Source organism: Scyliorhinus torazame, chromosome 19 (genome assembly GCF_047496885.1).
Source record: "Scyliorhinus torazame isolate Kashiwa2021f chromosome 19, sScyTor2.1, whole genome shotgun sequence".
NCBI classification, from domain to species: Eukaryota; Metazoa; Chordata; class Chondrichthyes; order Carcharhiniformes; family Scyliorhinidae; genus Scyliorhinus; species Scyliorhinus torazame.
Window position 1 is genome coordinate 118,414,739 of NC_092725.1, and position 25,635 is coordinate 118,440,373.

At 42.7% G+C, this 25,635-nt stretch overlaps 1 protein-coding gene and 1 long non-coding RNA gene across 2 annotated transcripts in view; one reads left to right on the forward strand and one right to left on the reverse strand.

The window, feature by feature from the left end:
• Positions 1–5,139: 5,139 nt before the first annotated feature.
• tmem19 (transmembrane protein 19) overlaps positions 5,140–25,635 on the forward strand; it is a 29,683-nt gene continuing 9,187 nt past the window's right edge. Inside the window, exons 1-5 of the mRNA XM_072485110.1 lie at positions 5,140–5,292; positions 5,538–5,681; positions 8,502–8,615; positions 19,668–19,805; positions 22,486–22,740. Coding sequence (XP_072341211.1) covers positions 5,594–5,681; positions 8,502–8,615; positions 19,668–19,805; positions 22,486–22,740 — 595 coding nt within the window. The 5' untranslated portion in view covers positions 5,140–5,292; positions 5,538–5,593. The remainder of the gene's footprint in view (positions 5,293–5,537; positions 5,682–8,501; positions 8,616–19,667; positions 19,806–22,485; positions 22,741–25,635) is intronic.
• Positions 18,695–25,635, reverse strand: part of LOC140396466 (uncharacterized) — a 43,709-nt gene continuing 36,768 nt past the window's right edge. Inside the window, exons 3-5 of the long non-coding RNA XR_011936546.1 lie at positions 25,449–25,515; positions 21,364–21,481; positions 18,695–18,786 (exon numbers count right to left, since the gene is read on the reverse strand). This is a non-coding gene — a long non-coding RNA (uncharacterized lncRNA). The remainder of the gene's footprint in view (positions 18,787–21,363; positions 21,482–25,448; positions 25,516–25,635) is intronic.

The following is a 25,635-nucleotide window of genomic DNA, read 5'->3' on the forward strand; positions in this document are numbered from 1 at the left end:
CTCAACCCCCGGAAGGGAACGAGGGAATGATGCACTTCCTGGATCAGCTGGAATTCCCGAAAGTGGAGGAGCAGGAGAGGACAGGATTGGGAGCACAGATTGAGGTGGAGGAGGTGGTAAAAGGGATTGGGAGCATGCAGGCAGGGAAGGCCCCGGGACCAGATGGGTTCCCGGTGGAATTTTATAGGAAATACATGGACCTACTAGCCACGCTTCTGACGAGAACCTTTAACGAGGCCAGAGAAGGGGGGACGTTGCCCCCGACGATGTCGGAGGCGACGATATCGTTGCTCCTGAAGAGGGACAAAGACCCGCTGCAGTGCGGGTCGTACAGGCCTATCTCCCTTCTGAATGTAGATGCCAAGCTCTTGGCCAAGGTGATGGCGACGAGGATCGAGGATTATGTTCCAGGGGTGGTTCACGAGGATCAAACTGGGTTTGTTAAGGGGAGACAGTTGAACACTAATATACGGAGGCTGCTAGGTGTGATGATGATATCCCCGCCGGAGGGAGAGGCGGAGATAGATGTGGCGATGGACGCTGAGAAAGCATTTGATAGAGTGGAGTGGGATTACCTGTGGGAAGTGTTGAGGAGATTTGGATTTGGAGAGGGGTTTATTGGGTGGGTTCAGCTTTTATATAGGGTCCCGGTGGCAAGTATGATCACAAACAGGCAGAGATCTGACTACTTCCGTCTATATAGAGGGACAAGACAGGAGTGTCCCCTGTCCCCGATACTGTTTGCGTTGGCAATTGAGCCACTGGCCATAGCGCTGAGGAGCTCTAGGAAGTGGAGGGGAGTACTTAGGGGAGGAGAAGAGCACCGGGTGTCATTATACGCGGATGACTTGTTGTTGTATGTCGCGGACCCAGTGGAGGGGATGCCCGAGATAATGCAGACACTCAGGGAGTTTGGGGAATTTTCGGGATATAAACTGAATATGGGGAAGAGTGAGCTGTTTGTGATGCACCCTGGGGAACAGAGCAGGGGAATAGATGATTTGCCGCTGAGGAGAGTAACAAGGGAGTTTCGGTACCTAGGGATCCAGATAGCCAGGAACTGGGGAACCTTGCATAAGCTTAATTTAGGAAGATTGGTGGAGCAGATGGAAGAGGATTTTAGGAGATGGGACATGGTGCCCCTGTCACTGGCGGGCAGGGTGCAGGTGGTCAAAATGGTGGTCCTTCCGCGATTTCTTTTTGTGTTCCAGTGCCTCCCTGTGATGATTACCAAGGCTTTTTTCAAAAAAGTGGATAAGAGCATTATGAGCTTTGTGTGGGCTGGGAAGACCCCAAGAGTGAAGAGGGGGTTTCTGCAGCGTAGCAGGGATAGGGGGGGACTGGCACTGCCGAGCTTAAGTGGGCCGCCAATATATCAATGGTATGCAAGTGGATGGGGGAAGGGGAGGGAGCGGCGTGGAAAAGACTAGAGATGGCGTCCTGTAGGGGAACCTGCCTGCAAGCATTAGCGACGGCGCCTTTACCGTTCTCCCCGAAAAAGTACACCACAAGTCCAGTGGTGGTGGCAACACTGAAAATTTGGGGGCAGTGGAGACGACATAAGGGAATGACGGGTGCCTTAGTGTGGTCCCCGATAAGGAACAACCATAGGTTCGTCCCGGGAAGGAAAGATGGGGGATTTAAATCTTGGCAGCGAGCAGGAATTGCGAAATTGAAGGACTTGTTCTTAGACGGGACGTTCGCGAGTCTGGGAGCACTGACAGAAAAATATGGGTTGCCACCTGGGAATGCATTTCGCTATATGCAAGTGAGGGCATTTGTGAGGCAACAGGTGAGGGAATTTCCGCAGCTCCCGGCGCAAGAGATCCAGGACAGAGAGGGTGGGGGGAGGCGGTGGGGAGGAGGGGGAGAGAGGGGGGGAGAGGGAGGGGGGAGAGGGAGGGGGTAGGGGGAGGAGAGGGGGAGGGGGGCAGGGGGGGGAGGGCAGGAGGGAGAGGGGGGAGGGGAGGGGGAGAGGAGGAGGGAGGGGGAGAGGAGGGGGAGGGAGAGGAGGGGGGAGGGAGGGGGAGAGGAGGGGGTAGGGGTGGGGGGAGGGGGAGGGCCCGGCCCATGCGGGCCCTCAGGGGTTTCCTATAGTTGTTTGTATATTAGTTATTTATACTGGCGTGTGGGACTTTATTGTCTTGGAGAGTTATTATTTTGTTGTTGGCAGTTGCCGTTTAGTTAATATATTATTTATTTGTTTAAAAACAAACAGTCATTATTACTTATATTGTTTTAAAGTTGTAAAAAGGGGAAAATCCTGTACTGCTCTTGTTTGACCGAAAAAAATTTGAATAAAATATATATATATTTTTTAAATTCTTTAAGTTACGGTTCCCTGATCTCATAGTGATCTCCTCCAACGACTTGGCTTATAGTTCTGTTCAATGAACCCCAACAGAGATAGATCTGTGAGATTGAGTGTCAAAGATTATACAACAAATCAACATTTTAAGCATATTGATAAATTGAGGCCCATCTACTGTGCAAGAACGTGTGAGGTTAGGTGGGGATAGGGCAGGGGAGAGGGCCTAGGTAGGGTTCTCTTTCAGATGGTCACTGCAGATTCAATGGGCCAAATGGCCTCCTGCACTAGGGATTCTATAAAAGGTAGCCGCGGGTGAGTAATACATTTTACAGTAGAACAAAGAAAGAATTTGCATGTAAGGATTGAAACTTGCATGACATCCCAAAGCACTTCACAGTGAATCAAATACATTTGAAGTGTCATCACCTTTCTGACATAGAAAAATGGGGCAGGCAATTTGGGCGCAGCAAAGTCCAACAAACTCCATTCGATGAATGGCTAGCTGATAGCACAGAATCTGAGGTCAGTGGGCAGCAAGGGCACTCATCACTGACCTGAAAGAAAGTTACACTTGAAGATCTAATAATCTCTGTGGTGATGACATTACATCCTCCCACTATGCAGTGGATGTCACGTTCCATAATTATCATTCTCATCATGGAGCTGCAGGGATGTATGTCATCAAGGTGTATAAGCAGCCAATCACATTAAACGATACTCAGGCAATTAGCCAGGAAATGAAAATTCACCTCTTAAAAACTTTTATGTGGGGAAAAAAAGGGATACACACACGTGGTGGAGTTAAGTGCTGGTTTTAAACTATTATTCTAAAAAAGGGTTTAAAAATTTAGTAAGCACTCATCATTGAGACATTTAACGATACTCCACAAATACAGATTTTTTTTTTCAGAGCCAAGTTAGATGTTTAACAATGGCTGATACTCGCATTAAAGCTGTAACGTTTTATGGGGTTAGTTCTCACCACATCAACTGCTTACCTGCGTTCGGTGATTGGTGGTTCTGATAGTGGTGGTTGGGGGTAGGGTGGGCACAAAACCTGTGCCAAAGCTAACAATAATCGTCGCTTATTGTCACAAGTAGGCTTCAATGAAGTTACTGTGAAAAGCCCCTAGATGCCACATTCCGGCACCTGTTCGGGGAAGCCGGTACGGGAATTGAACCCGCGCTGTGCTAAACCAGCCCCTAACAGTCTGCAACTTAAAGAATTTTTAAATTCTGTCAGAGGATGTATGCTAAGACAGTATTTGTTGCCCATCCCTAATTCCTCTTGGAAAGGTGGTGGTGAGCTACCTTCTTGAACTGCAGTTCTTGTGATAATGGCCCCCTGTTCTCTTAGGAAGGGAGTTCCAAGATTTTGACAGTGACAGTGAAGGAACGGCGATATAGTTCCAAGACAGGATGGTACTTAGCTTGGAGAGGAATTTACATGTGTTCCCATGCATCTGCTGCACTTGTTTTTCTAGGTGGTAGAAATCATGGGCTTGGAAGGTACTGTCGACGTAGCCTTGGTGAGTTGCTGCAGTGCATCTTAGATGGTACATACTGCTGTCAATATGTGTTTGTGGGAATGATGGTGCTGGAGGCGGTGCCACTCAAGTAAGCTGCTCCATGGAGTCACATGTAGGCCAGAGTGAACCAGATGGTTTTTTTTAACGATAATCGACAATGGTTTCACGGTCATCCAGATGACCTTTTAATTCCAGATTTTTATTGAATTCAAATTTCACCATTTGCAGTGGTGGGATTTGAACCTTGGTCCCCAGAGCATTTCTCTGGGTCTCTGGACTACTAATCCAGTGACAATACCACTACACCACTGCCTCCCCTGACCACTATGTCACTGCCTCCCCTGTTGAGCTGCTTGAGTGCTGTTGGAGTTGCATGCATCCAAGCAAGTGGAGAGTATTCCAGCACATTCCAAATTTGTGCCTTGTGGATGATGGACAGGTGATTGGGAGATGGAAGGCGAGTTACTCTCCTCAGAATTCCTAGCCTCTGACCTGACTGGCATGTTTCCATGTTAATCTACCTATGTGTCAAGTCCTGTAACTGTGGTCAGTATCAAACACTTGCTGCCAACCCACTGCCCTCCTTCTCCTCCCGATACAAAAATCAGGCCATCATATTTGTGTGATCTTCTGTGCCAGCATGGAAAGGAATGTGGTGCGTGGCACGATGATGCCGTGGTTAGCACAGCTGCCTCATGGCCCCGAGGGCCCGGGTTCGATCATTTTTTAAATGAGGATTTTTTTTTCCCATTATGGGGAAATTTGACATACCAAAGATACAAAATCAGTGTATTTAACAGTTACTGTTAAGTTGTTGTTAAACAGCCTGTTCAATAATGTGTAGCCTTTTCAGGGTCTAAGCAGCAAGACTGATAACACAAAGTGGAAGCTGTCGGCAATCCAGGGATTGCATTCCGATGGGATTTCAACAGCATGACTGATTCCTGGAGATGAGTAGAATCACTGGGCAACAACTTCTGGATTTCCGGACTGACCACGCTGACTCCAGAGGTTTCTGTTCTTGACCCGCGGCAAAATCCTGGCCCCAGGTGATCAAAGGCGCTTCACGAGGAAACTAAAATGCTTTGGGCACGTCCCAAAGTCGCCACATAAATGCAACTCTTTCTTTGCGAGTGGAATTTATTTGATTGCGCCGCTGGGCCTGTGGGGGGCGCTCTGACTGCCCCCGCCCCCCAATCAATTACAGCCTCCTGATTGGTCAGAAATTGGAAGGCGGAAGTTTCCTCCATGCCTCTTCCTGGAAATGCTGTCATTTCGCGGGCGGCTGGCGTGAGGGGGTCCGGGAGCTGCTCCACGAAGGAGGTGTGGCCCGACCTATCTGTGACGAGCCGGGTGAAGGGGAGAGGTTAAACCTACCGCCTCTCTATATATCCACCACAGCGGCTACTGTTTGTCTGCAAACAGTGCGAGGCAAATCCCTGGAGGAAAATGGTAATAATGTTTCCCCAACCTGCGGCCAGCAGAGGTATCGTGAACCAGATAAGCTGAGCCGGTGCCCGGCTTCACTCGAATCAGTCCCATGCGAACTGTAACCACCGTTTGAAACAAAGGCACCAGCTCGCCAGAGGGTCAGGACACCCAAGAGCTGTTGTCTGGTTTGCTTAATTTCTGCTGGTTGGTGGTGGAAATATTACAACCTGTATTTTCTTTCTTTTCTTTTTCCTATCTGGTTTTAGATACTGTGAATGCCTGGATCACTCGTCGACACTCGTCCTACAGAGAGTTGGTGAACATGATGGAAAACATTATTATCCTTAGTTTGATAGTGGCCATATCGTTGTCATTTTGGATTGTGTCAATGACTGTCAGTACTTATTATGGTAAGTGGATTGTTTTTGTGTTGTGGGAAGTGGGTTTTGTGTGTGTTGGCACACATTTAAATCCCCTCCTGTTACTTGAAATACTCATTAAATGTATTTGATATTAAACATGCTTTAAAATTGTTTAACAACCCCCTAATTGGGCAACCTGGTGAATCACTCTACAGTTTGTGGAACTGGAGATAAATTAACACCTGATATCTCAAACCAACACTCAGTTCTCTGATTTAGGGGCTGTTTAGCACAGAGCTAAATTACTGGCTTTGAAAGCAGACCAAGGCAGGCCAGCAGCACGGTTCAATTCCCGTAACAGACTCCCAGAACAGGCGCCGGAATGTGGCGACCATGGGCTTTTCACAGTAACTTCATTGAAGCCTACTCGTGACAATAAGCGATTTTCATTTCATTTCAAGCCATATCATGTGCTAGTGCCATGATGAAAGTTAAGATCCAAACTCGCGAAGACCACGTTTACATTGCAGCCGAGGATCTACAATTCATTTTTCAGTTTCTGAGTGTCACAACAATGCTACACATGGTTTGTAAATGCATCCTCGTTTCATTACCAGTACTTTGTGTCCTTGACTAAAAGATATATTTATTATTTTCAAAAGTTGCCTTCATAGGGAACAAGCGAGTGATTAAAAAACATTATAAAATGCATACGAGTGGACTATGTAGCATTTCCTCATTCTATTCACTTGAATGGGAAATGGTAAGTAACCCCACTTTGTTCTTTTAAGATTTAGGTGTAAATGGAGAGCACATTTTGTATGTGGTGGCACCAAGATGTAGTCTTTCGGTGGTTCTGGTAGTGGTCAGAATTGTTTGAGGTGATGAAATAAGAATTTTTCAGATGAAATATGCTACATTTTAAGTTAATGTTTCCCCCTGCATGATTTCAATACTCCTACATTAAACCTGCTGACCACATTGTAAGCATTTCTGAACTTAATAGTTGTATTTAAGTGTGCAACAAAATATACATGAATTAAAGATTTGCATAATTAAGCTAGTTTGTCATTCCTGTTTTCAAGTTAAAATATTACTGATATTAAACATCTATATTTAGAGCAGGCTTTTTTCTTTGGAATGTGTATTTTGTGGGTCCTTTAATCAATTTGTACCAATAAACTACGCTCCCTTTGTTTGCAAAATTAATTTCCTGCTCAAGAAATACAGCTATTAATAGTTTTCTGAATAATTCATCAACCGAACAAAAGTCAATTGAGGGTAAATGAAAGCAAAATACTGCAGGTGCTGAAGATCTAAAATAACAAGTGTTGGAAAAACTTACTAGTTCTGGCAGCATTCTATAGAGAGAGAAACTGAGTTAATATTTTGAGTCCAATATCATGTGATTTTCCTCCTGCTTGTCGCCTCCATATGTAAGAAGACTGAGATGAGGAATTCAGCTCAGATTATTTTAGATTGGAATAAGGGATACAATCTGCATTTCTCAGATCCACGTCACTTGTATTTTGTCAGATTGTTGTTTATTTTGTACATCAGAGCAATACATCGCACTTAAAATGTTAACTCTGTTTCTCAATTAACAGAGGGTGTTGTCTGCTAAGAGTTACTTTATGAATAATGCAGCTGTTGAGCCCATTTTTGATGTCATTATGTTGATAGCATATGCCTGGAAACAAAGATTTAGTGTCATGTGAGAGTACCTTTAAGAAATGGGTGTGTATCAGTGATGTCAGTGTAGGTGGAGCTGGGCTGTCTGTCAGCTTTTTACTTTCGTTTTAGGCTGTTTGCTGCAGGGTGTATTGGAGCTGAAGCCAGACAAAGCAGGTTTACTGTTAATCTCTCTGCCATGAAAATACTATCTCTTGATCATTTGGTGAATTTGGAATTATAAATGTTTTCAGTAGTAAATGTAAATCTAATATGCTTCTGTTAAAAGGTGTTTCTTTTGTCTTCTGGATGTTGTTTGGGAAGATAAGGATTACTTAGTGTTGTATTCTTTAGGGGTTGTATTTGAATTGATGGTTGCTAAGATGCTCACTATGTTTTAAAAAGGTTAACTTGAGTTCATATAATAAACATTGTTTTGCTTTAAAAAATACTTTTTGATTTCTGCTGTACCACACCTGTAGAGTGGGCCGTGTGCTCCCCATACCACAAGCTATTAAAAGTTGTGGGTCAGGTGAACTCCATGATACACTTTGGGGTTCTCTAAACCCTGGCCCATAACATTAGAAAAAACATGCCTCATACCCCCCCCTCCCCCTAAACCCTTGTTTTTTTCGATTTACTTTTCTCCATCTCAAGTCATTTGTCTTCAATCGTTTTTCAAATTTTTGTACTGAATAATATATCTTAATAATATAACAGGACAGCATCGTAGCACAAGTGGCTAGCACTGTGGCTTCACAGTGCCAGGCTTCCAGGTTCGATTCCCCGCTGGGTCACTGTCTGTGTGGAGTCTGCATGTTCACCCCGTAGCTGCGTGGGTTTCCTTCGGGTGCTCCGGTTTCCTCCCACAGTCCAAAGACGTGCCGGTTAGGTGGATTGGCCATGCTAAATTGTCCTTAATGTCCAAAAAAAGGTTAGGAGGGATTATTAGGTTATGAGGAGAGGGTGGAAGTGAGGGCTTAAGTGGGTCGGTGCAGACTCGATGGGCCGAGTGGCCTTCTTCTGCAGTGTATGTTCCATGTATCTATGTAACACTTGTTAAAACCTAATCATAAACCTAAAATGAATGAAACCAATTCGGATTTGTGGTGTGATCATTGTAGATTCCATATCTCACAAGGTAGAAGGTGATAAGACCTTTGGTATCTTGTTACAGTTGACTTTTTCTTTCCATAGGTACTCTACGACCTGTGTCACCTTGGCGATGGCTGTTTTCTGTATTAGTTCCACTAATTATTACGTCACGTGCACTAAAGAAGAAAAGTCTTGATCGTAGTGGAGCTGTTGGAGGTAAAGTTTCAAATATAAATTTATCACTTTAACATTTTATGTTTCTATTCCGTTACCACTAGGTATTTTCTGTTATGCTGTCTAATGTAAAGAGTCATATTCAACTGTATTACATTGACTGGTAGATGTTATATGTTTTAGTTACCGTTGTATGAAGAGTCAGAAGTCCTGTTCCTTTTCACCAAACACCATTTATTTCACTTCCACAGCCTCTGCACAAAACTCCAACAACACACCACCTGTCAGAGGCCACCTGAAGCCCCTTTACATATCAGTGTCAATTAATGGATACTTAACATAAATGAGACAACTAATTGCAATGTCTCTTAACCCATTACTTAACAGTCTCCCCTTCCTTGGAGAAAAAATAATAATTAGGTGAAAACAAAATTTCAAGAAACTCAAAAACACATGATTTCCCCCCCCTTTTTTTTTGTTTGGACGAGAAAAAAAAAAGTCACAGAAACAAGCGCCCTTCATTAACAACATCCAAAAGTTTCTGTGAACTCGCCCCTCTTTTCGTAAAACAGTCTGACAGTTGATAGCTCCTGTCGACCCATTTAATTTTTGTGATTTCCCCTCTGTCCAACATCTGCTTCAAACTTGCGATGTCTATCCGTAACCTCTTTTCGTTGACACTTTTGTAGAGTGCACATTTTCCCACAGGGATTTATTGTCAATGTGACAGTCAATAGGTATATTACCCAAATCCCCTAATCCCCAAATTTCTGTCAATATCATACTTGTATAAAAGGCCATATCCACCGCCTCTACAAGGCTTAACGTCTCAGCAGCCAAAGTGCTTTTTTACCACTCTCCTTATTTTCTTTGTTTCCTATGCAAGCGGGCAACATTTACCATTGTTCCCCAAAAGAAAAATTATAAAACCTCCTACGCTTCAAACCCCATCACATAAATTTGCGTAGGACGCATCACTATAAACTAAGAGTTTCAAGTGCCTAAGGTCGCCTAAAACCGGGAACTTCAAAACACACTCCTGTATTTTTAGTTTGGCCAAAGCTTTATTTGCTCTTATTATGTCTTCCACTTTGGAATCATTCATTTTTGTACGCCACTCTAAGACATCAAAACTCATGTCCGGGCTAGTCTGTCTACCTAACCAGTTCAGTTACCCAATCAAACTTCGCAGTTGCTCTTTTTCTATCTTTGAAACCATTGCGACTTTTGCGTCTTTTTGTGAAACTCGGCCACGACTAATTGCTATTGGGCTGATGCTTTCCAAATAAAATTGCTGATGTAAAGTTGCCCCTAACTTAGTCTGTCCAATTTCCAGTCCAATATATTTAAATGCACCGGAAGCCTGACTTCCAACCCTGAATTCTTTCCTCAAACCAGAGATTACAATAGCTTCAAAATCACTAGTCCCACTCCATAAAAAATCATCGACATGCATCATCATAATGCCAGAAAGATTTCCTTTATAGTGCCAGTAAAACATTGCAGGATCTGCTTTCAACTGGCAACAGCCTAACTTTAACAAAACTGATCTTACCGAAAAATACCAGACTCTAGATGCATCATTTAATCCATATACACATTTGTTCAACTTCCAGAGTACCCCTTCTGTGTTAGCTGCTTCTTTAGGAGGACGGAGAAAAATGTCTCTGGAGCTGATGCCCCTGCAAAAAGGCAGCTTTTATATCTATAGATTTGCATTCCCATGCCTTTGTGGCTAATAGAGCCAAGAAGATCTTTAAAATATCCTTTCCTGCTGTAGGTGTATCTACCCTTAAATCCTGATCTTCTAAGTTTTTTTCAAATCCCCTTGTCACAAGCCTGACCTTTGCCTTCTAAGTTCCATCCGGAAGAACCTTTTCTGTGCAAATCCATCTGTGGGATAGAGCTCTTTGTCGCCTATCCGGTACTTCCGTGTATACCCCAAATTCACTCCAACTATGCAATTCTTGCTGTTTAGCTTCTTTGATAACTTTTTCATCTAATTTATTTGAAGCCACCAAACTCTCACGTGCATGTGGGCTTCTACTCCTGTTAGTATTTGTAGTCTTACTCATGGTCCGAGATCTTGATAAACTATGTCCCCTCTCCCGCCTGGTATCTCGTTCTGCACTGCTACTGCTTGATCTTTCCCTTCTGCTGTGGGATGTCTTTTCAATAGTTCTCGACCTTTTCCTGCGGACCTGTTCACTATCCAATGTACTATCTGAACTGGCACTGCGTTTCTGTGCCCTCCATTTTTGAACTTCGTGTTCCCAATCCATTGTCTTAATTCCCTCCCCTGAATGCTGTAAATTGAACCAATGTTTATACTTTCCAGTGGCCTTCCCTGCTCTAATAACAGTTGCATCCTTCCATTGACTAGGCCCTTCAGGCAAGTATGTCACCTTTGTACCAACTTTTGGTAGTTGTCCTTTTGGAAAAATGGCCTTATCCCAGATCTTAAGGTCCACAGCCACAATGTCGTTAAAGTCCCTGGCCAAAGGTAGGGTTACTATCGGTCGTGCTGGTGCCCTTCTGTACTTTTACAAACTTCACAGCAATCACTAACCTGTTCTATCAGTTTAGTATAGTCTTCATCCCTTACCCCTGCATCCTTTAATACATTTTTCAGCCTCCGAGGAGACGGATGTGCAAATTGCCTATGCAGTTTTAATACCACAAGCTTTTTATCAGCTGAAGTCCCATTTTCAACTGCCATTAACACATCCTTAACCACTCTACTTGAAATATTATTTGTCAGTAATGGGACACAATAGTGTCCCAACTGTGAAAATTGTAAGTCCACCGTCTTTCCAAAAACTGTTGCCTTATCCTGTTCCATATCCAGTTTCATGTGTGCTTTCTTCATCGACGGTCTGCTCAGAAGCAAAGGTATCTCACTTGATACAACATCCGTGCTAATGAAATGATTCACTCCGGCAATATTGCAAGGGATCACCACTCTTTTCAGCGACTTCAGAGTATTATCATCCCCAAACCTGAAACTTGTGGAACTTTCAAATTCCTTAACCTTGTTATGACTTTCAGCATTCAAGGAGTCCAGGTAACATTTTAACCAGTCAATTCCACAGTAGATGTGCAGCCACTGTCCAATACAGCACAATTGAAGGATTCTGCAACCAACACCCTCATTACCGGCGTAAAACTGCTTGTTAACAGGACAATTTTTTCTCTCTGAACACTATCTTTTTCCTCTTCTGACTCTTCCGTGTCATGTGTCGCTTCAAACACTCTATCATAACGTTTTGGACAGTTGAAGACATAATGGTATTGAGAGTCACATCGAAAACATCGATTTATCATGCCCTGTGCATTTCTGGGGTTCATCTTCCTATTGTAAGTTCTAACTGGGTTTCTGTCTTCATAATTTCCTTGTCTCGATCTCCTTCTATAGTCTTGGGCCCTGTTCGTAGCCGTACAATTTCGCCATCCTGTTAGTAGTGTACCTTCCATATTCTGCTTTATAGCAGGCTGACCTATTTGAGTCATCAGAGCCATCGGAATCGAATGTTTCCCCAGAAACTTCTTTAAAGCTTTTGTCATCTGATCGAATAAGGTATCCTCATCCGTAAACTGAACTCCTGTCAAAACCAGGAGCCTATCCATGTTGCTCACACTAGCACAGTCAAGTAATTTAAAGGCCATCACAGACTGTGGAAATTCCAGGTTGTGTTTATGCAGCCTTTTATATAGTCTGCCAAATTCCATTATATAGTCTTCCATGGAGAATTCCTCTATTTTCCGGAACTTATCAAATTCTGACCATGCTTCATACGAACTTAACAAGTCATCTTTCTTGTAAATCTTATCTATATATTGTAATAGACTCCCCAGACATTCTTCTGAGTAACTCTTCCAATTCCAGCTCAGAAAGCACTTTGTTTTGGATTTTACTGTCATAAGGTAGAGAAAGAGCCAATGCCATACCTTGTTTTCTCTTTCCCAAGGCAGTTACCTTAGTCCACATAACTACTGCACTTCTCCATTGGTCGTACGATTCCCTTTCAGAAAATAAGGGGGGATAGTCATATCCAGCCATCTTTATCCTGGGTTCAGCCATGTATCTTTTTTTTTTCCTTCTCACTCACTCCTTGGTTTGATCAGGAAAAGTTGTATCTTTCAAACCTTCACATTTGCACAGCAACCATCCTCTGCTGCCATTGTTATACGTTTTAGTTACCGTTGTATGAAGAGTCAGAAGTCCTGTTCCTTTTCACCAAACACCATTTTTTTCACTTCCACAGCCTCTGCACAAAACTCCAACAACACACCACCTGCCAGAGGCCACCTGAAGCCCCTTTACATATCAGTGTCAATTAATGGATACTTAACATAACATAAATGAGACAACTAATTGCAATGTTTCTTAACCCATTACTTAACAGTAGAATCTACAGGATTGTAATGGATTAGAACATTAGTTCCTAGCCATAACTGGGACACCTTGAGTGTTCACCAGGGTGGTACTGACCTCAGCCCCACAACCACAAACGGCCATACAGCCCATTGTGTCAGTAATAGCTTTGTTAGAGAAGCTTCACAATATTTCCATTGAGTTTGTACTTCAATACTTGTTCCATTGCCTTACACTTCTCTGTATTAATTTATATTTAAACTGAGAAATTTGTCGGGCTATGGGAAAATAACAGCTTTGTTTTTGATGTAATAAGGTGCTTCACCGGAGCTTGTTGAAGCAAAATATGAAATCAAACCACAAATGGGGATGTTAAGTCAGACCATCAAATGCTTGCTAAAAAGAGAGAGGTTTTAAAAAGTGTGTTAAAGGAAGGAAAGGTGCAGAGGGAGGAGAAATTCCAGAACTTGGGGCCAATGCAACTGAAAACACTTTCACCACTGGTGAAGCAATTAAAATCATGGATGATCAAGAGGCCAGAATTAGATGAAAGCGGGTATCTTGGAGGGTTGTGGATCTGGAAGAGATCACAGCGATAGGGCATTGGATGGATTTGAAATTTTTAAAATCAAGACATTGCTTGACTACGAGCTAACACAGATCTGCGAGCAGGACTGATAGGTGAATAGGACGCAATTTAAGTTAAGACATGCGCAGCAGAGTCTGGATGACCAAGTTCACCCAAGATCGAATGTGGGAGACCTTGCCAGGAGTCGGTTGGAATAGTCAAGTCTAGAGGTAACGAAGGCACGAACAAGGGTTTTAGTAGTGGTTGAGCTGAAACTGGGCTAAGTCAGGGAAAGTCAACTCCGAGTCATAAATGTTCTGAGTCATAAATTAATAGACCTAAATGTATATTAGATGGCATAAATTTTCACAGTAACTTCATTGCAATGTAAGCCTACTTGTGACAATAAAGATTATTATTATTAAATGACACTGAGGTTGCAAAAAGATAGGTCTCAAGACTATTGCAAGACAGAAGGATGGCATTGGTAGCTGTGGACCAAAGACAGCGGCTTCAGTCTTTCCAAATTCAGCTGGAGGAAATTGATTTTGGGAGAGCACGAGTATAAATATTACTGTGTACGTCAGAAGAGTGTGCAATATTCTAAGGCTCAAAGATGTTATAAAATATTGGCTGAGTTCCCACACAATGCAAGAGAATGCGCGAATCCTTAACTTCTAGAAACAAATGGAGCATATATTGATTAGTCGAAAACAAAAATACTTTAATAGATTTATCTTGATGCTGTAAGCTACATTTACGTTGCAACTAAAATTAAGAACATAAGAACTAGAAGCAGGAGTAGGCCACCTGGCCCCTCGAGCCTGCTTCACCATTCAATGAGATCATGGCTGATCTTTTGTGGACTCAGCTCCACTTTCCGGCCCGAACACCATAACCCTTAATCCCTTTATTCTTCAAAAAACTATCTATCTTTATCTTAAAAACATTTAATGAAGGAACCTCAACTGCTTCACTGGGCAAGGAATTCCATAGATTCACAACCCTTTGGGTGAAGAAGTTCATAAGAACATAAGAACTAAGAACAGGAATAGGCCATCTGGCCCCTCGAGCCTGCTCAGCCATTTAATGAGATCATGGCTGATCTTTGTGGACTCAGCTCCACTCTCCGGCCCGTACACCATATCCCCGAATCCTTTTATTCTTTAGAAAGGTATCTATCGTTTTCTTAAAAATGTTTAAAGAAGGAGCCTCAACTGCTTCACTGGGCAAGGAATTCCAGAGATTCACAACCCTTTGGGTGAAGGAGTTCCTCCTAAACTCGGTCCTAAATCTACTTCCCCTTATTTTGAGGCTATGCCCCCTAGTTCTGCTTTCCCCGACCAGTGGAAACAACCTGCCCGCATCTATCCTATCTATTCCCTTCATAATTTTATATGTTTCAATAAGATTCCCCCCCCCCGCATCCTTCTAAACTCCAATGAGTACAGTCCCAGTCTACTCAACCTCTCGTCATAATCTAATCCCCTCAACTCTGGGATCAACCTAGTGATTCTCCTCTGCACTCCCTCCAGTGCCAATATGTCCTTTCTCAAGTAAGGAGACCAAAACTGAACACACTACTCCAGGTGTGGCCTCACTAACACCCTATACAATTGCAGCATAAATCCCTAGTCTTAAACTCCATCCCTCTAGCAATGAAGGACAAAATTCCATTTGCCTTCTTAATCACCTGTTGCACCTGTAAACCAACTTTTTGCGACTCATGCACTAGCACACCCAGGTCTCTCTGCACAGCAGCATGTTTTAATATTTTATCATTTAAATAATAATCCCTTTTGCTGTTATTCCTACCAAAATGGATAACCTCACATTTGTCAACATTGTATTCCATCTGCCAGACCCTAGCCCATTCACTTAGCCTATCCAAATCCGTCTGCAGACTTCCAGTATCCTCTGCACTTTTTGCTTTACCACTTATCTTCGTGTCGTCTGCAACCTTGGACACATTGCCCTTGGTCCCCAACTCCAAATCATCTATGTAAATTGTGAACAGTTGTGGGCCCAACACTGATCCCTGAGGGACACCACTAGCTACTGATTGCCAATCAGAGAAACACCCATTAATCCCCACTCTTTGCTTTCTATTAATTAACCAATCCTCTATCCATGCTACTACTTTCCCCTTAAGGCCATGCATCTTTATCTAATGCAGCAACCTTTTGTGTGGCACCTTGTCAAAGGCTTTCTGGAAATCCAGATATACCACATCCATTGGCTCCCCGTTATCTACCGCACTGGTAATGTCCTCAAAAAATTCCACTAAATTAGTTAGGCACGACCTGCCCTTTATGAACCTATGCTGCGTCTGCCCAATGGGACAATTTCCATCCAGATGCCTCGCTGTTTCTTCCTTGATGATAGATTCTAGCATCTTCCCTGCTACCGAAGTTAAGCTCACTGGCCTATAATTACCCGCTTTCTGCCTACCTCCTTTTTTAAACTGGTGTCATGTTTGTTAATTTCCAATCCGCCGGGACCACCCCAGAGTCTAGTGAATTTTGGTAAATTATCACTCGTGCATTTGCAATTTCCCTAGCCATCTCTTTTAGCACTCTGGGATGCATTCCATCAGGGCCAGGAGACTTGTCTACCTTTAGCCCCATTAGCTTGCCCATCACTACCTCCTTGGTGATAACAATCCTCTCAAGGTCCTCACCTGTCATAGCCTCATTTCCATCAATCACTGGCATGTTATTTGTGTCTTCCACTGTGAAGACCGACCCAAAAAACCCGTGTTCCTCAGCCAATTCCTCATCTCCCATTATTAAATCTCCCTTCTCATCCTCTAAAGGACCAATATTTACCTTGGCCACTCTTTTTTGTTTTATATATTTGTAGAAACTTTTACTATCTGTTTTTATATACTGAGCAAGTTTACTCTCATAATCTATCTTACTCTTCATTATAGCTTTTTTAGTAGCTTTCTGTTGCCCCCTAAAGATTTCCCAGTCCTCTAGTCTCCCACTAATCTTTGCTACTTTGTATGCTTTTTCCTTCAATTTGATACTCTCCCTTATTTCCTTAGATATCCACGGTCGATTTTCCCTCTTTCTACCGACTTTCCTTTTTGTTAGTATAAACCTTTGCTGAGCACTGTGAAAAACTGCTTGGAAGGTTCTCCACTGTTCCGCAACTGTTTCACCATAAAGTCTTTGCTCCCAGTCTACCTTAGCTAGTTCCTCTCTCATCCCATTGTAATCTCCTTTGTTTAAGCACAAAACACTAGTGCTTGATTTTACCTTCTCACCCTCCATCTGTATTTTAAATTCCACCATATTGTGATTGCTCCTTCCGAGAGGATCCCTAACTATGAGATCCTGAATCAATCCTGTCTCACTACACAGGACCAAATCTAGGACCGCTTGTTCCCTCGTAGGTTCCATTACATACTGTTCTAGGAAACTATCGCGGATACATTCTATAAACTCCTCCTCAAGCCTGCCTTGACCGACCTGGTTAAAGCAATCGACATGTAGATTAAAATCCTCCATGATAACTGCTGTACCATTTCTACTTGCATCAGTTATTTCTTTGTTTATTGCCTGCCCCACCATAATGTTACTATTTGGTGGCCTATAGACTACTCCTATCAGTGACTTTTTCACCTTACTATTCCTCATTTCCACCCAAATGGATTCAACCTTATCCTCCATAGCACCGATGTCATCCCTTACTGTTGCCCGGATGTCATCCTTAAATAACAGAGCTACACCACCTCCCTTACCATCCAATCTGTCCTTCCGAATAGTTTGATACCCTCGGATATTTGACTCCCAGTCGTGACCATCCTTTAACCATGTTTCAGTAATGGCCACTCAATCATAGTCATTCACGATGATCTGCGCCATCAACTCATTTACCTTATTCCGAATACTACGAGCATTCAGGTAAAGTACACTTATGTTGGCTTTTTTACCTCTGTTCTGAATCTTACACCTCGATCAGTAACCTCTCCTAAGTTGTATTTCCTCTTAACCTTTCTCCTAATTTTCCTTGTCGTTGAACCCATATCTTCATGTAACAACCTGCCGCATCGCTTACCATTAATGTTTTCACTTCCCGCTTTATTCCTTTTAGTATTCCTGGTCCTATTCACTGAGCTCCCCTCAGTCACTGTACCTTGTACTGTCGCCCTTTTTGATTTTTGACTATGGCTTCTCTGCCTTACAGTTTCCCCCCCTACTGCTTTTTGTTTCTGTCCCTGTTTTACTACCTTCCAACTTCCTGCATCGGTTCTCATCCCCCTGCCACATTAGTTTAAACTCTCCCCAACAGCTCTAGCAAACACCCCCCCTCGGACATCGGTTCCAGTCCTGCCCAGGTGCAGACCTTCCGGTTTGTACTGGTCCCACCTCCCTCAGAACCGGTTCCAATGCCCCAGGAATTTGAATCCCTCCCACTTGCACCTTCTCTTGAGCCACGCATTCATCCTATCTATCCTGACATTCCTACTCTGACTAGCTCGCGGCACTGGTAGCAATCCTGAGATTACTACCTTTTGAGGTCCTACTTTTTAGTTTAACTCCTCACTCCCTGAATTGAGCTTGTAAGACCTCGTACCGTTTTCTACCTATATCGTTGGTGCCTATGTGCACCATGACAGCTGGCTGTTCACCCTCTCTGCTCTCCCCCCCCCCCCCCCCCCCCCCCCCCCCCCCCCCAGAATGTCCTGCAGTCGCTCCGAGACATCCTTGGCCCTTGCACCAGGGAGGCAACATACCATCCTGGAGTCTCGATTGCGTCCGCAGATCCGCCTGTCTATTCCCCTTACGATTGAGCCCCTATCACTGTAGCCCTGCCATTCTTCTTCCTGCCCAGCTGCGAAGCAGAGCCAGCCACGGTGCCATGAACCTGGCTGCTGCTGCCTTCCCCTGGTGAGCCACCTCCCTCAACAGTATCCAAAGCGGTATATCTGTTTTGCAGGGAGATGACCGCAGAGGACACCTGCACTGCCTTCCTACTCTTGCTCTGTCTTTTGGTCACCCATTTTCTATCTCCCTCAGTACCTTTCACCTGCGGTGTGACCAACTCGCTAAACGTGCTATCCACGACGTCCTCAGCATCGCGGATGCTCCAAAGTGAGTACATCCGCAGCTCCAGAGCCGTCAAGCGGTCTAATTAAGCCTGGTTTAATCCATTAAAGTTTGACTTACAAGTGTTTAATATGTATAAAAGCAAAATACTGCAAGTGCTGTAAATCTGAAATAAAAACTGAAAAGCCTGGGACTTCTTAGATCAACCAGCATCTGTGGAGAGAGAAACAAAGTTAATATTTCAGTTATTCTGAAAATGTGAAAGGGATTACATTGATGCAAATTCATTTGTGCGTCAGCATCTTATTTTCCATTAGTCAGCCATGATCTTACTGAGGCATAACCTAGCTCTGTTCCTACCTTAGTAGACTCAGCATCTATCCAGAGCAAAGGAGGAGGCCATTTGGTCAATCAGCCAAAATTTCTTCAAATGTTTAATTCCATCATTTATTCTGATTTGGCAGATTCAGCAGTCCTTTGTGGCATGGGATTTTGTCTTTTTAATGACTTGAATGGAGAAACAAGTCTTCACATACCTCTTTTCTATTAATCCCATATTTACTTCCCTGATAATTTCAGCAACCAACGGAATTATTCCGTCATCATTTACCCTCCAATGCTGGCAGAATTTTCAACACGAATGGCAGATCTCCACTTTATGGAATTTAGCCAACGGTTTTAAAGTTGCTCATCGTAACTGAGTTATGGTGTACCCTCGCGAAGCTATATTTCATCTTTCTCAAAAACCAACTTCACAATGTAGATGAGGGACAAACTCCCTGGAAGGATTGTGGGAGGAGATAAAAGGTTGTAGGACAGCCGTAAACTGCTCCAATGACTTGTGCTGTGTCTAAAGTGTTGCAATGGTTTTATATGGTTGAAGGTGAAATAAAACTGAAACTCATGTTTTCAGAAAAACATTTTTTAATTTCTAGTAAAATGTGTTAGTCGTTCCCCAACAATTAAAGTTCATCAGTTTTCGTTACCCTTTTAATAATTTTGAGTATATATTGGATATCTCCAATCATTGCATAATTCTTGAAGGAAAATCAGTTTCTTTGCATAATGTTTTATTTTTACAAACTTTGTTCCAGCTTTGATTGTTGGGTTCATCCTTACCATTGCCAATTTCAGTTTCTTCTCTGCATTGCTAACTTTTTTTGTTAGCTCGTCTAAACTAACAAAATGGAAGGCAGAAGGAAAAAAGCGTTTGGATGCAGAATATAAGGAAGGTAATGTTGCTAATCCATATTGTTAATGCACAAAACAAAACACTTGCTGATTAGATAGAAAAACTGAAAGCATTTTCTACCAGTATACATTGCAATTACTTTATTGTAATTTCTTCAAATATTTATAATGATTACATACTTTACCATAATTATAACCAATTAGTCACTTTCTATACAATTTGCTTGACCGCTATTTTGTCAATGCACAGAACTGCAGCATCATAGAGGTGAAACATATGTTTTGAAAAAAATGGTCTCCTTTCTATTCCAGCCTACCCTCTGCTTTAGAACAGACAGTGCAGAAGGAGGCCATTCGGCCCATCGAGTCTGCACCGACCCACTTAAGCCCTCACTTCCACCCTAGCCCCGTAACCCAATAACCCCTCCTAACCTTTTTGGTCACCTAAGGGCAATTTATCATGGCCAATCCACCTGACCTGCACGTCTTTGGACTTTGGGTGGAAACCGGAGCACCCAGAGGAAACCCACGCAGACACTGGGAGAATGTGCAGACTCTGTACAGACAGTGACCCAGCAGGGAATCGAACCTGGGATCCTGGCACTGTGAGGCCACAGTGCTAATCACTTGTGCTGCCCGACGATGGTTGTTGGCCCATTCTGCCCCCACAGTCTAATACAGTTTTCCTAAACACCTCCACTTTGCTACACCTGGTGTCATCTTCAGAACACTCAGTATCTATCCATCAGTTATGCTTCTGTATCTATCTATCAGCTATGCTTTTGGTCACCTTCCCAAATTCTTCCTGCATCTGTTTTACCCTGGAATAATTACCCCACATAAAAGGAAATTCATCGGGGGAGTCTGGTTGGTTAGTCAGGGAGTTCGTGTGAGCAATTGGGGTATCAGTTCCGAGTTAGACCAGGTCTAGCATTTCCTGGGTAACTGTTCTGGTAAATACATCCGAACTGTCCGACGTCATTGGATGGCGGCATGGTGGCGCAGTAGTTAGCACTTCTGCCTACGCGCTGAGGACCCGGGTTCGATCCAGGCCCTGGGTCACTGTCCGTGTGGAGTTTGCACATTCTCCCCCTGTCTGCGTGGGTTTCACCCTCATAACCCAAAAATGTGTATGGTAGGTGGATTGGTCATGCTAAATTGCTCCTTAATGGGAAAAAAAATTGGGCACTTAAAAAATTTATTTTTAAAAATGAACTGTACGAAGTCTAAATGCGAGTTGGAGTCTTTTGTGAAGGATCCCAGCGAGCAGGGAAATTGCCCGTTAAGTTAAAATTTCATGGGCAAATCCTATATAGGTCAGCCGGTCATGACTTCCACAGAGTCCTGACTTGTTTCTCCGGTTGTTGTCCGGTTTTCTGATGGCCCAAATCTTTCCGTCTCTGGGTCAATGTGTTTCCAAAAGCACGAGAGAGGAAAAATCAGAAAAGGGCCCAAAAAAAAATGCTATTAATTTTCCCAAGTGGTTGCCAATGTGGATTACATAAACTACTCATTCTTAGTTTGCATCAGGAGTACGCATTTCTTTTCATTAAATCACACACGTGACTCGGTCAGATTATTCCAAACAGAAGGACTTACTTTGATGCCTGTATTTGGAGCAAAACATAGAAAACGTGTCTCCTTCTTTTCATTTTCCATGCCAATTTCCAATTCTGGCAACAGTCAGCTCTTTCAGCTTCTTCAACCCTCATATCATCTAGTGAAAGAGGAAAAAAGGCAAAGAAATCGATTAACAAGAGTAAAATAGATCAAAAGTTCCCCATGCCACTGAGTTTGCCAATTTCAAATTGATTTAATTGAATGGTATAGATAGGATAACTCTGACTGATTTGACTTCCAGTCTTAAGTTGACCATGTCTGAGAGTTGAAGAGCAGGAAAATGGTAGACGGTCAATGGAGATCAGCACAATGGTTTACCATAGCATTTGTCATGGAATCTGGCTTAGATTTGCAATTAATATGTAGCAGTTAGAGGCTGGTTGAAGAGCCAGGTGGACAGTAGTGGCCAAAAGCAGTCTTCAATGGTCAGTAAAATACGTCTGAATGTAAACAGGGTAGTCAACCTGGTCTTGGCAGTTTGTCACCAGGCAGATGAGCTGTGAACGGACCCATTTGTGACTGACTGGAAGAGTAAAATTCAATACATGGAGGCGCAGCTTGGGTGCTAGCAGCTGGATGCTTTGCAAAAGCCCATCAGCTAAGCTGAGGAATTGGCTACCAATGTGGCTTAGGAGACTTTGAGAGATAATAAGTATTTTGGGTTTTTAGGTGATTGAACTTTTCATTTTCATTTTTATGATTGCTTGCTATTTTTTTGAATGTGAATAATAACTTTGAGAGGAAATGTGAGGGGGCAACCAAAATGAAGAACATCCAAGAAAGTTATCATTTAAATATAAAGTATGCTTTAAAAAGCCTTCATGGAAGTCTCCATTCGAAATTAGAAGAGTAAAATTGTAAGTGTGAATCGTAACCATACCTCCAGCAGCCTAAATTTACTAATTGAATCCAATCTTGTAAGCCTAGAATACTATATTGGATCCCATTTTGTTATCATTTTGACTAGAAATAGATCTGAATGTTGAGAATCAGTGCAATGTCTTGTTAGTAATTATTCAGATGAGCATTTTCATCGCAATACTTTCTCAGTATCTGTATTTTCATACTTTATTTAATCTATGTTTATAATTTTTTTTACAGGTGGTCAGAGAAACTGGATGCAGGTGTTCTGTAATGGAGGTGTTCCTACAGAGATTGCCTTACTCTATATGATTGAAAATGGGCCAGGAGAAATTGCAATTGATTTTTCAAAGCAGTACACTGCCTCTTGGATGTGTCTGTCTCTCCTTGGAGCTCTGGCTTGCAGTTCAGGCGATACCTGGGCATCAGAGATAGGAACTGTTGCCAGCAAAAGCCAACCAAGGCTAATAACTACATGGGAAAAAGTTCCCATTGGTAAGAATCCACAATGCTTTGTAAAGGATGCCACAGTCCACTTAGTTCCCACGTAGATATCCTGTAATATTTATTTTGACAAAAGAAAAACGTATGGTACAATTTATTCTTGAATTTAATTTATTCTTGAATTTGTATAAGTCATTAGTTCGACCTAAGCGAGAGTATTGCAGCCAGTTCTGGGTACCGCACTTTAGGAAGGATATGAAAACATTAGAGAGGGTACAGAAATGATTCAAGAGAATTGTTCCAGGGATGACAAACTTCAGTTATGAAGATGGATTGGAGAAGTTTAGATTGTTTACCTTGGAGAAGTGAAGGTTGAAAGGAGATTTTACAGAGGTATTCAAAATCACGAGAGGTTTGTACAGGGTGGATGGCGAAAAACTGTTCCCCCTTTTGGAAGGATTGAGAACAAGAGGATACGGTGGCACAATGGTTAGCGCTGCAGCCTCTCAGCACCAGGGACCTGGGTTCAATTCCAGCCATGGGTGACAGTGGAGTTTGTATGTTTTCCCAGTGGGTTTCCTTGGGATGCTCCAGTTTCCTCCTACAGTCCAAAGATGTGCAGATTAGTGGATTGGCCATGCTAAATTGCCCTTTAGTGTCCAAAAGGTTAGGTGAGGTTACTGGGTTACGGGATAGGTTGGGGACGTCGGCCTAGGTAGGATGTTCTTTCTGAGGGTCTGTGCAAACCCACTTGGCCGAATAATCTACTTTTGCGCTGTAGGGATTCTATGATACAAACACGATACCAGAAACGTTGGGGTTTAGTGAGCGGGAGGAACTAAAGAAGATTAGTATTAAAGAAATGGTGTTGGGAAAACCTATGGGATTGAAGGCCGATAAATCCTTGGAGCCTAATCTACATCCCAGAGTACTTGAGGAGAAATAGTAAATGCATTGGTGGTAATCTTCTAAGATTCTACAGTCTCTGGAACAGTTCCTCCAGATTGAAGGGTGGTTAATGTAACCCCACTATTTAAAAAGGGAGGCAGAGAGAAAATAGGGAATTATAGACCAGTGAGCCTGACTTCGGTGAGGGAAATTCTAGAATCCGTTATCTATTATTCTATAGAAGAGCACTTGGAAAACAGTGGCCTGATCAGACGGAGTCAGCATGGATTTATGAAAGGGAAATAATGCTTGGCAAATCTACTGGAATTCTTCGAGGGTTTAACTAGTAGAGTTCATGAGGGGGAGCCAGTGGATGTGGTTTATTTGGACTTCAGAAGGCTTTTGACAAAGTCCCAATTAAGAGATTAGCGTGTAAAAATTAAGCGCGTGGGGGTAGTGTATTGAGATGGATAGAAAACTGGTTGGCAGACAGGAAATAGAGTAGAAATAAACGGGTCTTTTTCCAAATGGCAGGCCGTGACTAGTGTGACACTGCAGGGATGGGTATTCACCATATATATATATATGTTAATGATTTAGATTAAGGAATTAAATGTAATATCTCAAATGTGCAAATACCACAAAGCTGGTTGGGAGGGTGAGCTGTGAGGAAGATGCGATCCTTCAGTGTGATTTGGACAAGTTGACTGAGTGGGCAAATGAATGGCAGATGCAGTATAATTTTGATAAATGTGAGGTTATTCATTTTTGTAGGAGAAACAGGCAGGCAGAGTATTATCCAAATCTAAATTAGGAGAGGGGAATGTGCAATGAGACCTGGGTGTAAGCATGCAGGTGCAGCAGGCAGTAAAGAAGGAAAATGGTATTTTGGCCTTCATAGCAAGAGGATTCGAGTGCAGGAGCAGGGATGCCTTGCTGCAATTATGCAGGGCTTTGGTGAGGCCATACCTGGAATATTTGTGCACTTTTGGACTCCTTATCTGAGGAACGATGTTCTTGCTATAGAGGGAGTGCAGAAAAGGTTTAACAGACTGTTACCTGGGCTAGCAGGACTGACGTATTTAGAATTTTATTCGCTGGAGTTCAGAAGAATGGAGGGGAAATCTCAGAAACCTATAAAATTTTAACAGGACTAGACAGGGTAGATGCAAGAAGGATGTTCCAGATGGGGGTTTCCAGAACTAAGGGTCACAATCTGAGGGGAGACTGTTTAGGACAGAGATGAGGAGAAATTTCTTCAAGTGTGGTCAACCTGTGGAATTTGCTACCACAGAAAGTAGTTGAGGCCGAGACATTGTTTGTTTTCAAGAAGCAGTTAGATAGATGTAGCTCTTCGGGTGAAGGGGATCAAAGGATATGGGGGGAAGGCTATTGAGTTGGATGATCAGCCATGATCATAATGAATGGCGGAGCAGGGTCAAAGGGCCGAATGGCCTCCTCTTCTATTTTCTACGTAAATCTAATATCTTACAAAAATAGCTGGTGGGTATCTGAAAATGAAGTTGTTTCAATGAAATCAAAATTGCAGCCTTGCACGTTCTATTCCTGCAATAAATCTGTAAATATAATAAGCTAGTATGTATCATAAATGATCGGCAATTAACAGCAGAATGTAAGTGCTAGCACAAAGTGAAATACATGAACTCAAGGATTTTTAAAAAAACAATGAAGGCTAGCTAAAATGATGCCATTTGTCAAAATTTGGTTCACAGGAAAAAATATCAGTTTTCTTTCTGGGCTGAAACTTGTGACAGGGAGCTTCAAGTATCAGTTAGCCATATTGGGAAATTGTCCTAATGCCTTGATCCAAAATGCTGACAGATATGCAATGTATCTCTTGTATTTTGTACCTTTTTTAATTTTAGATTTCCAACATTTGCCACGTAGGGTATATTGTTCATTAATATTGTGAGTGACCTGAAGATAAAATACAAGAGACTACAGTAAAAGGTTCACACTTAACCAATCAAAATATTTACAAGATTGAACTAATAGTGCTGTGACCAGCTATGTTTTTTCTTACAAAATATAATGTGG